Genomic DNA, 17,472 nt, shown 5'->3' on the forward strand with positions numbered 1-17,472 from the left:
AAAGGGAATCAGGGTGCTCTCTGACAGAAAAGACAGCTGGAAGCCTGCTAAGGGGCGGAGTGGACAGTTGTGGCTTTTAAACCCTTATTAGTCGTCTTCCCTGGACACACCAAGACACGCGTCTCTGCAGAAGTGCACTCCTACACCTGCTCATTATTGATGGCCTTTAAGGGTAGCCCAGCCAGACCAGATCCCAGCCGAGCCGTGAGTCTTTACCACAAAGCTCACACAAGCAAATTAACCTCAGGACAGGTGATTATGATGTTCAGTGGAAATGCAAGTGACTCGGCTCCTGTGTTGACACCATACCTCAGCCTGCATTGTAGGGATTGTTCACCCCCCCCACCCCACCCCAAAAAAAAATCATACATGTGACTTCTTTATCTGGAGCATGGTATAATCAAACCACAATTCTGACTTATTGAGAGCCACCCATTTAAGATGGATTGTAGCCCCAGATTCATTTCATCTCTCTATTCTTACAGTAATCACTGATTTAAATACGTCACTGCAATTGCTTTCTTATTAAGTGAGCAAATAGCTTATAAAAGTGTTTGCATAAATATAAATGGCACAATAACACCTAAACAAAACACTTTGTAATTTGTATTATTTAAATTAAATTTCTACTGTTTATGTGACTGTCCATTTATTTAGTTACTGCTTTGTCTACTCACACCGTTTTAAAACAATCTTGCTAGGTGCAGGCAGCTCAAATCCATTATATATTTTTTTATCATTCAATTTCAATTTGTTGCAACCATGTGACAGATCATTAATATGCCATTTCACATTCAATATAGTTATTTACCATATCTCTTGAATCAGGCAAAGCGCATATTGTTGTTATTTTTAACTTACATCTTTCTGTTGCTGTTGGTTGCTTCTACATCACAGGACAATGACAGTGTGATAATTAACACACTCCTATGGAAATAATAGTATAGTTTTGTGGCAGAATGAGAAATGAGCTATCCACACTGCTCAGCTGATCTCTCCCCTTTACAAAAACTAGGATAACATGAATATAGATGATGGTATGTAAAAATCATGCATAATTATAGACGTGTGAATTTTGTCTCATACCAATTCTGCAGCGAAGTAACACTTGTAAAATATAGTAATCCTTCGGGTACCACAGTCCCTGGGAGTAATGCCTACAACTGCTTCACACTCTCTGATGTGTATTATTTGGCTTAACAAATGGTGAGGATATAATGTCAGGAATCACAAAGTTAGTGGAAAGGCTAATGTCCCTACGAAAACTTCTTTTATCACCTGCTACTGACCTGTTATCAACTGTTTGGTTTGTTGCTAGTCTCTTTAAATTTTAAAGAGCCTGTGTGACCCAGCGAGTGCAGCTGGGGTTTGTGACCATTTTGTTATTTCTGCTGCCATGCACTGTCAGACGTCTGCAAGTGAAGAACATGGCCACTGTCCCCAGTAAGCCCATGGCATAAAAAATTCAGACTAACTCTACTTTTTAAGCCATTTCTGATGAAAAGCACACAGAAATGAAACTGACTTATGCCAAATGAATATCATTGAATCGCTGTGATTGTGAGGCTGATGTTTGTAACTTTGAAATTATTTATAAAACACCAGTTCCATTTTAAGAGGAGCCATGCCATGAAGTGTGCACTTGCTCCTTTGAGAATCCTCTGAGGTTTCCCAAGCACCATCAGCCTAAACCTGAACAATAGAAAACAGAAGGCTCCAGTCCAGTGTGAGTGTGGCCTTTTTTGATGTGAGCCTACATTGCTTAGACAGGATGAAAATAAGTACTAATTACCCAGTCACAGCTGTGTCTGTCAACGTATTGTTTAATCGATAACTGGGTTGACACGATGATGAATGTTTAATCTAAAAACAACAACTCAGAAACCTGTTATCTGATTAACAAGCATAACTGATTAAGCATCCAAGATTTGTTACCTAAATATCTTTAATTGCAACCATGTTAAGCTGGTGATTCACCTGCAAAATAAATGCCCGCAAAATAAAGCATAAATGCTGCACAGATCCTTTGAAAGAGAACAAGATTCTCTGTTTGAAGAGAAAATATTTTGGGGAGAATAGGAGCAAACAGGCGACTGTCGTGTTACAAGAATAATCTTCATTAAAATCACAGGCAACAACACCAGGCCAACACACAGCTCATTGGGAATGCAGTGTGAAAAGAGAGGCCCACAGATTATCACTCTACGTAACTCATGTTTAATTTATCCAGGAGCAATATTGTCAAGAGCCCTACCATTCCAAAGAACTAGATGCTGATAAAAGCTGGAATAAGAGTTAGGGAAACCCAAAAATAACACAGGCTTGGAGTAAAATGTTGCAAAATGGAGGGAACACACTTGAGAGCGAAAGCATTAGAGACATCTTCGATATGTTTAGCACAGCTTCACAGTAGTGTAATATAACTGGTTTAGGATTGTTAATATTTCAAGACAACTTCTAAATGGAGTCGACGATAAAATGGTCACACAACAACCAGGCATGATACACAGCACTTAACCTTTGCTCTGATTTGGAACTATCCTACAAAAACCTGCACCTTCGCAGCAGATGGCACACTGTATAGTCCTTAGATCCGGGCAACACAAGTAGAAAAAGAAAATAGTCTTACATTCGACTATAAGAAGTAACCTTAAACCAATTTCTGTGTGCTCTGTGGTGTGTTTTTTTTCCTCCTCCTCCTCCTCCTCCCCATGGCTGAGTGAAATGGAATTGCCTCTCACATTCAAAGACAGCTCTAGGAAGGTGATAATAGAGCTACTCCCTGCTGTCTGCAGGCAGGAAATAGGAAAGTGGCATATGGGGCCAGGAACCAAATAGAGAGGAAATGTGACCAGGCAAGGGAAGGAACTAAAGGAAAGGTTAATGATCAGTTCTGAATTCTACAGGGAAGAGAACCATGTTCCAAGTTGAGAGGAAAAATAAATGTGACATGATTTATGTCTCCACCGCTCACATCTAGGCTGTCACAAACAAACACGCGTGCGAAAAACATTTTATTTTCTTTAAAAAACTCTGCCGATGGTAAGGCTGATAAAGAAAGAAACGTAGTGATGAGGATTTTTGCAATATGAATGTTTCATCTGTACAGCTGCACAAGTGCTACAGATGCTGTATGTTTCAGAAATGGCATAGAGTAAAGAATATGGTACATTGTGCCATAATTTCACACTTACTAGTAAGATAAGAAATACAGACAGTACCGTGTAATCAAGAAAGAATCCATCTTCACAGCCTCACCAGTGTGCTCCAACAAGTGTGAACTACTGCCTGGTGTCCTACTGTTGCCTTTATAGCAGCTCAACGGCCTGCAGCATCTCCAAGAGCCTTAAGGAACGGATCCACTCTTTAAATGACCAGGAGACAAAGCCACTACACTGGGACTAAATTAAGCATCGGACACCGTATACTGAGTCGTGCCTGGGGGAAAAGACAAGAAAAAAAGAAGGAAAAGATAAATCATGGAACAACTAAAAACATTTGCAGCGAATGTCAGTGAAAACATGAGAGATAGAGCAATAGTGTGTTATCATTAGAGGCGATGTAGGATGTATTAGCGAGGAGTGAATTTTCTTTTCAAATTTTCACCCTGTTACCACACCTTGGTTGAAAGAGTTTGTGCCCTTTCACCACAAGGCTGGATTCTCACCTTTTAACTATTCAGTTACATCTGTTGTAAAGAAGGAATCAATTTTGAAGCAATTTGCACTTGGTTTATGCTGCTACTGAGTGTCTGTTAACATTTATTGTAAATTTTCTTTTTAATTACTTGCAGCACTGAGTGACACCCAGGATACAATAAGATGAAAAGTGCCTGAGACTGCGGACTGAGGGAATCAGCTGTCACGCATAATGTGGAATTTAATAGTATTCCTCAAATACACGTAAGTACATTTGTTGACACAGGGGCACAAGCACATAATCACATCTATTGCTATTTCTATTAATTACAAAGGCATATACAACTAGAGCATCAGATATCAGCAGATTAAATGTAAGTCTTGACATATACAAGACACCATCTAAATGAAGGAGTCTGTTGTTGCAACAGCTGGACATTAGAGACAAAGCAACATCACACAGGTCAGCTTTTTCCAGATCTGACAGCTAGATCATTTGAAGCTGACAAGATAACACTTAAATGCAAAGGTGACATGACAGTGTCTTCAGAGCCAGATGGATCAATACTCAGCTTGGCTCGTCAGAATCTGAGCAGTGGTTCTGCAGCCATGTTTTTTTTCCCCCTCCGTTTTGAAAATAGGCTATCACTGTCTCACACAATGTCTGGTACGTTATCAATGAGCAGATTTCGTTTCTTATGTTGCAACTGAAATATTGATTCATTCAATTTAACAAAACAGCCCAGGATTCCAGAGGAGACCTAGAACCTCCTACCTATTTTTACATTTCGGCATATAATCTTAAGAGCACCCTAACAAATCTTGAGTTCTTCAGACGCTTTGCAAAGTGTAATCAGAGTAGCAACTGGCACGTCCACAAAACATGGCAATGTCTAGGTGACTAAAAAGCTCTCTGCCAGGAGGTTTGATCAAATTCTAAACTAACTGCTGGCCATAATTATGAGACCAAAATGATCAATGATCTTTCAACTCATAGTCGCAGTCAAAAGGCCCTCGGAGAAGCCCACTTTTCCAAAGCGTCCCCCTGTGAGACGGCCAAGAAGTCCCGTAGATCAGTTAGAAAAACTCGGCAAGTTGCCTTGGTGACCATCCAGGCTGCACCGACTGGCACTATCTCTACCCCCCCTCCTCTTTTCCTCCAGTCCACATCTATACACTTAAATAAAAAATCAAATCTATCTTTCAAATATTCAGCAGTCCCTTTTCTCCCTGAGAGAGGTAAAGGAGTATTGTTGAATAATGCAACTAGACAGGGATCTCCCAGAGCTGGTCTCTACAGGCATCACTGAGTAGGTCGGATCCCACTTGAGTAGCATCTATCACGGTGACATCATCATTCACACAAGGAGATATGATAAGACAGTAGTACACTACTCTACAACTTGAGCCAACTCTAAAGCAGGCAGTGGTGTTACTCATTTAAACCAATCTACTGGCCATCTGTTGATGCTAAAATCATGGTCTGACTGCCATTTCTAAATCAAACACCATCAGTGAGCCTTTATTGCTTTCTACTGAACGAGAACATGTTTTTGAGAGGGGGGAAGAAAAAAATTGGTAGCTCGCGAGCCACTCGCATATTCTCTTTTACCTTGTGTGATTCTGGTGGGTGTGTAAATGTAAAAACCACAGGGACAAGCAGCTAAGGAAGAAGAAAACAACATCTACATGCAGCTGCAGCAGCAGGTCTCTACCCCGCAGATTAGGGCATTGGGAGCACTTTGCAGGTTGTTGTCACAGGTATGACGAGGGAGAATTGCGCTTACTATCCCCAGGTTACACAAGGTGTGAACAAAATGTGCTTCCAATTTGTTTGGTGCTGAATTAGAAGAGGAAAAAACATTGCAGGAATATGCTTTATCTTATCTATATCTGACTTCCATTTGCTTTGAGTTCCCTGTTTGCTGTGTAATCCAGGGTTGTTGTTGTTGTTTTTTTTTTGTAATTGTTGTTCTTTGTTGTTGTTTTTTTTTTTCTTCAGTTTTTCACTAGCTTGGAGGTACATCTGAACGCGTATGTTCTGGTTCAAATGGTTATTTTAACCGGACTGCGAGTGACATCAAATCAACAACTAAACACCAGACACAGCATCAAAAAGAAACCCATCCAATCCAACAAGCTCAATCAAACCACAAGGACAAAGAGAGAGTGTGAGCATTGGCACAGGAATTACTGATCTTGGGGGAATTGGCAAGACCAACAGCAAGCAAGTGTATTACATATGGCGTGCCATTTTCACAGCTTCCACAAAGAGAACACAAAAAGTGTTATATCTCACTATCTAAGACTAATAAACAACAACCCAGATATGCTGAATCTGTTTAATACTGCAACAAAGAGTTGAGGTAAACGGAGCTCATGGAAGACTTCTCGGTTCATATCTGAGCTTCGAGTACAGCAAGATGATAAGCTGTGTAGTCTGAGCTGAGCAAATACCGTAAATGAAGCCGTCCTCCCACTAATTCTATGAGGTGTCAGTCAGGAAACTGGCCTGCCAGGATGACTTTCAGCTCTAATCAAGCCAGATGGTTTCTTAACACTGAATAAATGAATTGATTTGGATGTTGCGTCTCTGAAAAGGTTCGTATTCTTTTGCACATGACACAGCATGGTCAGCATGAGAATAAGAGCGCTGTGATCCGCTAACCTCGAGGAGGTGCGTAGTGAGTCTCTTCAGTCTTGCTAACATGAATATGACTAACATCTTCGCAGTGTTTGTATCTGTTATGTTGACAAAGTGTTAAGACCAGGCCTTTGTCGTCACAACTGTACACAGCTCACACCTCAAGTGTTATCTTCTGTGTCCTTAATGCACTGCACTTTATTGCTATCATTAGATGGATCACTGCACTTTCCCTGTGGTGTGAACTGCTATCAATTATGCAGCCATCTCTCAATTATTGTATATTGTTTAAGTACCTGCTAATGAATTGTGAAACTGCTGTGTTATGGTGTGATTGTACTGGGCAATAACCAGCTACTGTACACTCAAGCACATTTTTCAATTAGATCTGGGTGGCGATTTTTCAGTCATTAGGCACATTTGGTGTAAAGATGTCTACCTTACAGTTAGCTAAAGGTGTTTCTGCAGTTGCTGTTAGCCGGCAGCAACCAAGCCCCAATGCAAAACCACTGCTGTATGTAAGAGGACTCCGAAGACAACACAAGAGTGCCCACTGTGATTTTCACTGGGGATTTTGATATTCACACCTGTACTAGGTGTTGTTTGGGAGTCTGATAAGCATGTGTGAAACCAGAGGGGTGACTAGAACGGGGGCCTTATTTGAAGGGACAGATCTTTTCAGATATATCTATCAAGGACAGCACTGTTGTTTTATATTTTCATGTATAACAATAAGAAGGGGCAAAGCTAATCAAGCACAGTGTATCTTAGATACCAGCAATGTGTCTAATTGAAGCTGCACATGGCCATATGGCTATGTGCAAAAAATAGAATTTCTAATAACTACATAAGAATTCAGGCAGCACATGGAAAAATAAAATATTTCCACCATCATTGCCAATCTGTCAGTCAGTTTATGAACTGAAGATTTATCTCATAGCTGTTGCAATAATTCATGCAAAATTCCACTATGAAAGAAAATTTACCAAACTGTGTATAAGGCAAAATAATATCACTGTAGGAAGAAATCACAGACCTTATCATTACAGGATCAGAGGCTGAAAAACAAAGTGCATCAGAGTTGCTCCTCCTCTCTCTACATTGGTGATGTTCAGAGGCAGCCTGTTATTGGAGGTGTTAATTGGCAAATTCGGTACAAGTCAAGAGTATGTTCCCTGTCGTCCTCGCCCAGCGAGGCTAGGTCATTAAACCGAGAATGGACTCTTTCATGCTGCCTTAACCCTTGAATTGCAAGTTACCATTCCACAAACATCCCCATGCTCAAGCACACCCCCATGTGTCAAGCAGAAAAACAACCTACACTGATTTAACAGTGACAATAACATAACAGGAGGATGACATCTTGAGAGCCAGACTTTCAGTCCTACAATTATTTCAAATTGGCAGCCAAATGTCTTCAAAAAGTTCAGAAGTTTACAAATGTCCAACACTCCAACCCTCCCCTGGTAAACATATAAAAGTAGTCTTTGCTCTGGTGGCCGAACAATGTGAATTTTAGAACAATGGCATCAACAAACTCCACTGATCAGTGCTTTTGTGTCCTGTGTATTGAACGAGTCTCTCATCCCCCTGAAATGTGAGCCTCCTTTGGGGTTCTGGGTGAGATCTCACCACTGCCTCTGTCATCACTTGCTGTGACTGCCAAATCTCTGCTCCAGAAATCAGGGCTCTCAGACCAGCACTGAAACAAACACAATGGAGAGGGGCTGTTCTGAGACTTTGCACAGGCAGCGATGGCTTCAACACATTTAATCGAACACAAAGTCAGCTCCACCACTTCTGCACAGAGAGCACGAGGAGCCCAACGCATGGCAAGACAACTGTGAGGTGATACTCTCAGCTCGCAACGCCATGAGAGTTGGCAGTCTCTCATGCCAACGGTGACCAGTGCACAGACAGTTGAATATGCTTCCTTCCTAAGTTGTTAATTATCTAAATGACATTGATGTGAAGAGGGCATCCCAGCCAGGTGACCTTAATCCACTTGCTATCTCTCTGTTTTGTTTCGATTTGATTAAACCTTTTAACAACTATTTTTTTCTCACTTGTGTTATATCTTCTTGGCAATGGCACGATCTTATAAACATTGTTACAGTATTTAGAAATATAATATTTAGAGGAGTAATCGTTGAAAATAATTATTTGGTGGAATGGTGCTCATCTGTCTATTGTCAAATGCAATTATAATCAATAAACAATAATAATAATTACTGGCCATTAAAGAAAAAGATGTTTGTTTCATGGAGTTGATATGTTTTAAACATGATTATATCACAAGCATGAATTTCTTAATATCAATTAGCATCAGAAACTACACATACACAGATGTGATGTCAGCAGGAATATAAAAACTATATATTATATATTAAATACAATGTAAAAATTGTCAGTATATGTACAGAGTGAAACAGGAGGAAAATATAATCACTGGTAAAGAGCCATGCAATTAACAAAAAAAGAATTGCATTTAAAGGGCAAATACGTAATTTTTTCACCACATTAAATTCAGATAGATTTATTATTACAGATTTACTATTATTAACCCTAATCCTTGAGTTTCAGTTAATAATTAGTTAATCAGTTAATGAGCATTTTCCCTGTTTTGCAAACCTCAAAATATATGCCTTTGTATAGATACGTCTACAAAAATTATAAACAAACCTCCAACAAAGGCCTTACAATTAACAGTTGTACAGTGTAAGTCTGTGTATTAAAAGGTCTGTTTAGCATTTTGATACAGTTGACAGATTTCAATGTTGTGTTTAGATTTTTGGTTTTGGAGCTACACTTCACTGGATATTGCAGCTTTACTTTTCGACAAAACTACTACTACTGTTTTAGACTGTGATTACGAAAGTGCTACAGCTTCACAGACTGAGTGGAGATTTGAAATGGTCTTGCTCAAAAACAAAAATACACAGCTGTATTCTCCATGTGCACAACACTTTTGTTGTGTAGCAGCCCTGCTTGTAGCCACATATGGCAGTAGTGACAACAATGCGGAATCCAATTTGTTTTGGGTTTTTTTTCATAATGTGTTCTGCAGAGGTTTTTTTAAATGTGACAATAGTATCTCTATAACATAATGCAATTTTTGACTATTTATATATCCCATTTGCATTCCTTTAACTGTCTCTACAACTTAATTATTCCAACTTTGATATCCATTTGTAGACAGCTGGTATATTTTTAAAGTGGCGTAAACATTTTTCATGTCTACTATTATATACAGTATGAGACAATAAATTGCAGTTACTATCTAAAGTCTCAAAACATACTCTATTAATTTCTGTTTATTATTCAAACTTTTCATGACATTACCGCATGTATAATCTGAATGACAAACTACACAGTGACCTATTATTCCACTTAATCTACTTAAAAACACTCCAGAACAATCAGCTCCTCTTACAAGTACAAGCTGAAAATGCAGGCCACAGAGATCAGTCTATGCTTAGGATAATCTACAAGCTCAAATAGGCAGTGGTAGAGTGCCAATAGCTATACTGTGTGTCACTTTCCTCTCTCTTTTCTCTACTTGGAAATGACTGTGGTCCCCTGAAGCCAGTGACTTCCCATCTCCCCGAACTCTCTGCAGCACCGATTGGTAGTGCAGAAGCACTGCTGATTAGCATGCAGTAATGATGGTGAGCTGGGCTCCATTGTTCTAACACCTCCCCTCTCCTCCGCACCAATCTGTCACCATTCAGTGGGCTAGAGCTGCCTCAAATGCTTCTTTCCACAAATGAGATGGATAATTAGTTGCCCCTCACGAATGCTGCACTCTTCTCACCCCTGATTGCTTTCACCTTCTTGCTCCTGGCAATTTTGACACCTTGTAATCAGCCTGCTATGTCTCCGTCTCAATCCATATCCTTCTCCTTTTTTGTCCTCTTTCATATTTTTATAGCACCTAAATCTATTTCAAATCCACTGCCTCTGGTAGCAAATGTCCCAAGGAAAAGATGGCACATACATCTGATATCTTACTGGAAATGATTGCAATAACAATGCCTCAGAGCTAAAGTGGAGTTTTCTAAAACAGTTCACATTACTGTACACGAGTGAGTAAATATACAGTGTACAAAAATACACACACACGCGCGCACACACACACACAAAATCCTTGCTGTCAGCACGAGTTTCCTCTTCCAAATAACAATGAATGACAACATAATTATGAGCAAGCAGCTGTTCATGATCCCAGAGAGAAAAGCTTGCAGGCTGCACAATGTTCGACTCTTCACAGATTAACCAGAGAAGATCATTAGGGATATGTATTTGCCAAAAAAATCTGAATAAATTCTCCCCTTAGTGTCCATGATGTGATGTGAAATGCACAATTATGTGGTTTACATCACTCTAAAATAAACATGCACAATGTGTGGCACATTACATTAGATAAATATCTAATATTCACCATTGTAAATACACCAAACAGCAGTCTTTTCCTTCAAGTTGGTGATAGCTATAGTGTGTTTTAGTGGTGCTTTTCTATTTCAGTGTAATGACTCATTAGTTGGGAATAGTTAATAGCACTACAACATCATATTTTTTACACCCTTCTGAGCTATTTATGAAAAAACACTCAGCGCCAAGTATCAGTTAAATCTGAAATGAAAAAATCAATCAGCCTATTAAGCAGTGTTTGATTATCAGAAGTGCGTTATGATGCCCAACAATTGCCCGAAGAAAAAAAAAAAAGGTTGTTTGCAGTATTCACACCAGCTCATCTACCCAGCACAAGTGTTACCAGTCCATAGCTGAAGGGCTGAAAGGTCCCCCCCTGCACAACTAACACTCACAGCATCCCAGTTTCTTTAAACATCATTATACTGAATGGTGAAAATACTGCAGAAATCAAGAGCTATTGCTGCTGTTTAGAAAAGACTACAGTTTAGTCAAATAATGGTGTACATGCTGTAATAGATGTATTCACAGACGTATGCATCATCTGCTCTATTTCCATATTCTGATTACCTGTATGTCACTGTTCAGTGCTTTACTGAACTACTTGTACATTTTCATAATGATTAAAATGTATCCTACAATGTAATTTAAAAACAAAACATCTATAAGGATTTATTTTATAATTATGTTAAACTTAATTGGAGTAGAAATGTCATATCATGTTGCTTACATATTACAGTGTAATATTGCATAAAGTAAAACCATTACTATATAAATAGCAGCATAATTGGGCAACTAATTGAACAATGACTTTGTGCCTATTGTAATGCGATGCCATCTGTGCAAACGATTTTAATAAGCACATGACATGATCCTAACTTCTAAACTCATTTAAAAAATCTATATATTTTCAACTGCGCACCAGTGACAACACACAGCTGCTCCCAGCGCGCTACATGGCAGAACAATGACAAGTCATATGTGAAACTGGAGCTAATCACCATGTCCACCATTCTAGGAAAAGCCTGATCAGTTAATGTTTGTGTGATTTAATGCATATTGTTGACGTCTAATACAGAACATATGGTTGCTGTCAACATTACAGGGCGCTAAGCTATCATGTTTCAGCAAATATGATTGAGAAGTTCAATGTATAAAGCAAATCCTAATTTGCCTAAGAATCTCTAAAGGGAAGTTATTGCATTATGCAAAGTTGCAAGTTATGCAAATTATGTTTTTAAGTTAAAACATATGCATAAATGCATATATATATATATATGCATACATATACTGTCCACCTGATGTCTTTATGTATGGATACCCAGCGTATCCCTACTTGTTTTCTGTTTGCATGTTGAAAACGATTCAAGATAAAAATGTTGCAAGAGTAAATGTTGGCTTTATTTGCTCATATATATCATATTATGCATCATCGTCACTTACTATAGTAAAATCTCAGCGTGATATTAGAAAAATATAATGGGCAGCAGAGAGTTGTACCACTCAATTCTTCAATATTAAATAAATGGATTCAAGTCTTATTGCAGTGTCATTTCAAATCCAGTACAGCGCATGTACTTCCGGCATGGATCATGACAGACCATGAATACAGTAAAGTCTTGGAGTAGTTGAGGCCTTGGCCTGTCAGTCTCTGCTTCCACTGTCAATTGTCGCCTTCATTCTTATGAGAGAAATGCGAGTAGAGGTGGCTGTTCATTCGGTCCTGAGGAACAACAGCGTTGCAGAAAGCACATTTATCAGGACTGCTGCTCTGAGGCGTCGCCAGCTCTGTCCCCACGTCAACTGCATCACACAGCTCAGGGCTCCAGAGAGGCTGCAGAGCAGGATGAACCAAAAAAAAACAATATATTATTCATGCTCCAAACAATCCTTACACTCACTCTATTAAAGCATGCTGGACCACTTGGCCTTCACGTTGAAGTATCTGTTGCTTTGACGAATAGAAGAACATATCCTCTGTCAACCCAAGTACCCAGCAACACTAAATGCAAAAGGCTATTCTCAAGTGTTTAATTATCTCACTATTTATGTGTTCATCCAAGCTATAAAAACAGTCATGCCTGTTATAAATGCTTTATGTAATCCAGGGAAAGAATCATATTATGAAAAACTGGACCAACTTTTGATCTTACTGCATGTCATTCACAATTTTTTATTAGGCATTTATACACATCAGCAAATAAAATCCCACTTAACCATCATACTTGCTTCATCAGATTCAGACACTGTAATGTGCTTCCATCTGGCTCACACTTTCCAGCAAAGATGCCAAATATAACCAGAGCATCCATGCTTAAGTAAAAAAAGAATCAGCACACATTACACAGTAATACATTTCAAGTTAAGCCAAGGGGATTTTTTTTTGGACTTCACACTGTTTCACTCCTCCATTAGCAAAGACCAATCATAAACTGATAATTTGCTACTAGTTTTCTCAGACCTTCTCCTGCGATTCTCACCTGCTGGGGTCCCCGCACATTCTCCTGAGAGAGTGAAGATGATGTTGAGTGGGAGGGGGATGTAGGGTAGACAAAAGGCATGGGCAGTTCCACGGGCTCCTCCTCTGTCATTGTGGAGGGGACGTTACTGAGAGGCAGCTTCATGGGCATGGTGAGACCAATGTGTCTCTCTGGAGTACTGTTCAGGAAGTCATATTCACTGTCCGCAGAGGGCGGGAATTTGACACTGAGTTTGGTGAGAGAGTCTACTAAGTCCCTGTCCTCAGGGCTGGCACCACGGGACGCCAGGGACGTGGGTGGGAGCGGGATATCCACCGCTGACCTTAGCACTGAGGAGAAGGGTCTCTCTGCCTCTGCTGTACGGTCTGTGCACTGGATAGGCATGGAGAAACGCTGATCTGTCAGATGGCAGAAAAACATGAGATTTTAAACGGCTTTTATGTCTCAGTCAACATGCTTATGTATTTCAGCACTGGCCAAGGACATCTGAGCTTGGCGATGATTTGTGAAGTTGCACAGACATAAAACACATCTAAACAATATTCTCACACCGATCCTTTCAAAATGTATATAACTAAAAAATATTTTTTATCACACTCTATATTGATTATTATATGAATATAATTTCATATTGTTCATTATACACCCTGTATCCAGAGCCAGTTTTGTGCATTTGTCAGTGGAATTATTTCCTGTGTTGATCCATGTAATTTTCACAAAGGTGGCCAGCCATGGTTTGAAAGGACAATGGGGCACTCATGTATAGTCCTACTTCAGGTGTTATCTAATCTATCTAATTATATTAAGGAACAACACAAAGGCTAATAAGCACATAAGCTGTTATGACATATACAAAGCTATTCTAATTCAATGCAATTTCAATTAAGTAATTGAATTAAGAAAAACTGGAGTTAGAATCAGGCCTTTAAAAGACGGCAGGTAATATTTGAGAAATAGTGACATTACCGCTTGATGCATCATTTCCTCCATGGAATCTTTTCAGGTGATCTTTTTGTCTTTGCGTTAAAGATCGAATCTGCCGGAATTTCCCTTGAATTGCTTCAAATACATCCAGCATGTCCTGGCTGACAAACAAATAAATAAAAAGTGAAAAAAAAGAAATCCAATCTTTAACTGTAATGTCTATGATTTTTTTTAGATAGAAGTCTTTGTGCAAGGAGAGACACATACTAGTCAACGCTGCTGTTAACTGGCAAATTAGGAGCAACATCAACAGGGTCCATATTCTCCTGAAAAAACACACATTACATTTATAGTGATCATTAACACCAATTATCCAAGGGCATATTGTTAATACATCTGCAGTTTTATTAACACGTCACAAATGAATTTTTACTGGTGAAAAATGTTTCCTGGCTGGTTAAATAATGAACAGTAAAGCTCAAGCTGCTTAACTGTGAAGTGATATTATCCTCTAGCACCATCTGGTGAGGTAAAAGTGGATACACCTTGTGCAGAGTAGAGGAGGATGGATACTATTTCAGCAGCAATGCAATATCACGTTCCCTCAGTTGTTTGAATAATTGAATAAAACAAATAAATGTAGGCATGGAAACACTATAAAAACATGGGCATTCCCTTCTCATCAGGGTGAGCGCCTGAACAAGGACAGAATTTCCCTTCACTATCATAAAATTATCTGTGAACTGCTTTAGAGCTGCAAGAAGCAGGCTGAAAAGTTATTTACAGGATCATGCGCAGAACTTACAACCACAGAGACACTGCTCAAAATTTGTCTGACAGCATGAATCATATATGGACCAACCACATTTTAAGCCTCATAGTTAATGCTATATTCACTGGGCATTGTTATAATATGTGCCTTTTAACATCCTCGTTGGTAGAAGTGCAGCAACATCAAGGAGAAGTAATATTAATAAATGTGTTTGTGTGTAGAAGGAACCTGTATGTATGCTCATGCGGAATTGTGAGAATGAAGAAAAACTTGTTTTGGAGCAATTATATAGAAGTTTTCATATGGTGTGTAAACACAGAATGAGCACAGTGTAGCGAAGTGAACATACCGGGTACTGTTTTATCCTATAAGCACCGGCCCCATCAAGGAGATGGTTGCAAGGCTCACATTTCATCTCTCCTTTAAATCCAAAACAATGAAAATTAACAGTTTGTACAGGAGGAAATGCCAGATGAAACAGATTTAGCATAATTCATGAAAATCCACTACAGCTTGTTCAATGCCCAGAATGCAATGCAACGCAAGAGTACATGGTCTTGCCAACATATAGGCAAAGAGATCATCCAGCAAGTCTTACTAACCTGATGGCTGCCTTGTTGCTGACAACTTAGCTTGAAGTTTTGAAATCAACTGTTGCTGGTCGTCTATCTGCTTTTGAAGTGTTCGAGTGTACCCCTCATAATATTCGGTCTGTGAAAATAAAGTTTTGGTTATTTTTTTTTTTTTAAGCACCAATATCTAGAATCTATTCTGTGTCTATTCGTGTGTGTCACATTTTCGTCTACATATATAAGTAATAGTCAAATTAATTCCTTGCTGTTTGACAGTTGACAAACATAAAACAAGTAAACAAACTTTTCAGCAGGTGAATTACAAAACCTTTCTTGAGAAACTGCCAGTGCAAGCTTCTCTCTGGCTTATTATTCATGCTATGCTGGAAATGTTTGGCTTAAATCGCACAAAGCTTGAAAAACTTTTTCTCCTTTCCTCACCATTTTCTGCAGCTCCTTCTTAGCATTGTCTTTTTCAATGGAGACCTGGCGATAAGCTTCAAAAGCTTTGTTGAGCTGGTCTCCGATGTTCCTTTCCATGCCGTGTGCTCCACAATCATCACTGACACAGCAGACATGAGCCCTGTAAGTGAAAGCACAAAATGTTTTAAAACATACTTGGTAGCAAAAACACTGATATATATATTTTTTAAATTTTTTTTGCTTGTTTTACAACGCCTCAGCACACAGTGGCCAATTTGTCCTCATGTGCTTTTAAAATATATCAAAGTCAATAAAGTGGTGCCATATAATGTAATAATAATAATAATATAATTTGGTTGATTTGATGTGAGCTACAATGACAAAACTGTGCCAAAACTGTGTAAACATACTTCCTAATCTGTGCTTACTAGCAAAAAATATCGGCAGTTGCAGTGGAATATCAGTATACAAAAATACAACATTGTATTCACATTTCAATAATTGATACCTTGCTCTAGCTCTGTATGAAATGGTGTGCTGAAGATGTTGGTGAGCAAATGTGCTACTGAAAAGTAAAGACAAGTACATGAAGTTACTCAATGCATTTGCAATATCTTGCACAACAAATATAAGACTACTGACCTGGAGTGCTCTCACATTTCTGTCTCTTCTTGTCCAGTGTCTGCACTGACGTTCAGGCAACTTTTGAGCAATTCAAGGACAATTTCAGCACTGTATTTACTGTTGTAAAACTTAACATGGTAGCTACGTGCTGAGATGAAGCAAAATAAAAGAGAAGCTGGTGCCAGTCTCTCCCAGAGCTGCTCATCAATTATTGCTCGATCTTGGTAGAATAGTCAATGTCATAGCAACACATTACCTGTCAGTGGTACACTACACAGCAACATTTTTTTATGAAGCCACAGTTTTTTGTTTTTTGTTTTTTTTAAAAAGGGGGGGGGGGGAGAGAGCCTACAGGCTGAGTTGTAAAATGACATTAGCACTAACATTGGAGCCTACCGGGACACAGCAGTGAAGCATTCAAAGTGTCGTTCCAAACCTTATCTACACAGTTCCGTATTCTTTATACTGTAAGCGACTGGTTAGCCATAGCTCATTCAACCGGTGGTGGATAAAGCGACCGAGCAACAACTCTACAGATCAGTTTACCTCGCTGCCAGTGACTGAGTGTCCTCTTACCTTCATTCGAGTAACAGCTAAAGTCGAATTTATTGTTTTGACACCACCGCAGCGTCGTCGCCTAATCTTCAAATGCGAAGTTACGAAGCACCGGAGAGGATATGGCAATGTATGTTTTACATAGCCTAGTTGATTTGGGAACTTCCCTCGGGGAATCCCCCTGCTCTGTAGACTTCCGCCTTTACTCGACCCCGGCCAATCAGCGCGGAGCTCAGGGAGGAGAGCAGGGTGGTTAGCTGGTTGAGGGTTCTTCCAGCCTACGCGTCTGCAAACCGAGTGCTGTGCATGTGAAAACTGTCTCCAAATCAAGAGGTGAACTGTGCTCATTTTACTCTCCAACATTTTTTTCTCTTATTATTGAACTTTCAGCAAGTTCTGTCGAAAGAAC

At 39.3% G+C, this 17,472-nt stretch overlaps 1 protein-coding gene across 6 annotated transcripts; it reads right to left on the minus strand.

Annotated features, from left to right (window-relative positions):
- Positions 1 to 12,092: 12,092 nt before the first annotated feature.
- tank (TRAF family member-associated NFKB activator) lies at positions 12,093 to 17,472 on the minus strand. Of its 6 annotated transcripts, XM_018702378.2 has the most exons (10): positions 17,085 to 17,339; positions 16,527 to 16,586; positions 16,393 to 16,449; positions 15,903 to 16,044; positions 15,492 to 15,600; positions 15,239 to 15,309; positions 14,385 to 14,443; positions 14,160 to 14,278; positions 13,194 to 13,591; positions 12,093 to 12,547 (listed from the first exon to the last, which is right to left on the minus strand). In XM_018702378.2, the coding sequence occupies exons 4-10, from the start codon at positions 15,999 to 16,001 to the stop codon at positions 12,377 to 12,379; spliced, it is 1,026 nt and encodes a 341-aa protein (XP_018557894.1). In that variant the 5' UTR covers positions 16,002 to 16,044; positions 16,393 to 16,449; positions 16,527 to 16,586; positions 17,085 to 17,339; the 3' UTR covers positions 12,093 to 12,376. The 6 variants fall into 6 exon arrangements, with proteins under 6 accessions (XP_018557894.1, XP_018557890.1, XP_018557897.1 ...); XM_018702374.2 differs by having other exon boundaries at positions 16,393 to 16,586; positions 17,085 to 17,472; XM_018702381.2 differs by lacking the exon at positions 16,393 to 16,449 and having other exon boundaries at positions 17,085 to 17,340.

The sequence above is a fragment of the Lates calcarifer genome, linkage group LG1 (genome assembly GCF_001640805.2).
Source record: "Lates calcarifer isolate ASB-BC8 linkage group LG1, TLL_Latcal_v3, whole genome shotgun sequence".
NCBI lineage: Eukaryota > Metazoa > Chordata > Actinopteri > Centropomidae > Lates > Lates calcarifer.

Coding starts and splice junctions, on each gene's coding strand:
- tank (XM_018702374.2), bottom strand. CDS start 17,426: ATGTTGGAGAGTAAAATGAGCACAGTTCACCTCTTGATTTGGAGACAG. Junction 13,592..14,159: donor AGGAAATGATGCATCAAGCG/GTAATGTCACTA, acceptor GCCATCTGACAG/ATCAGCGTTTCTCCATGCCT. Junction 12,548..13,193: donor ATGTGCGGGGACCCCAGCAG/GTGAGAATCGCA, acceptor CCTGCTCTGCAG/CCTCTCTGGAGCCCTGAGCT.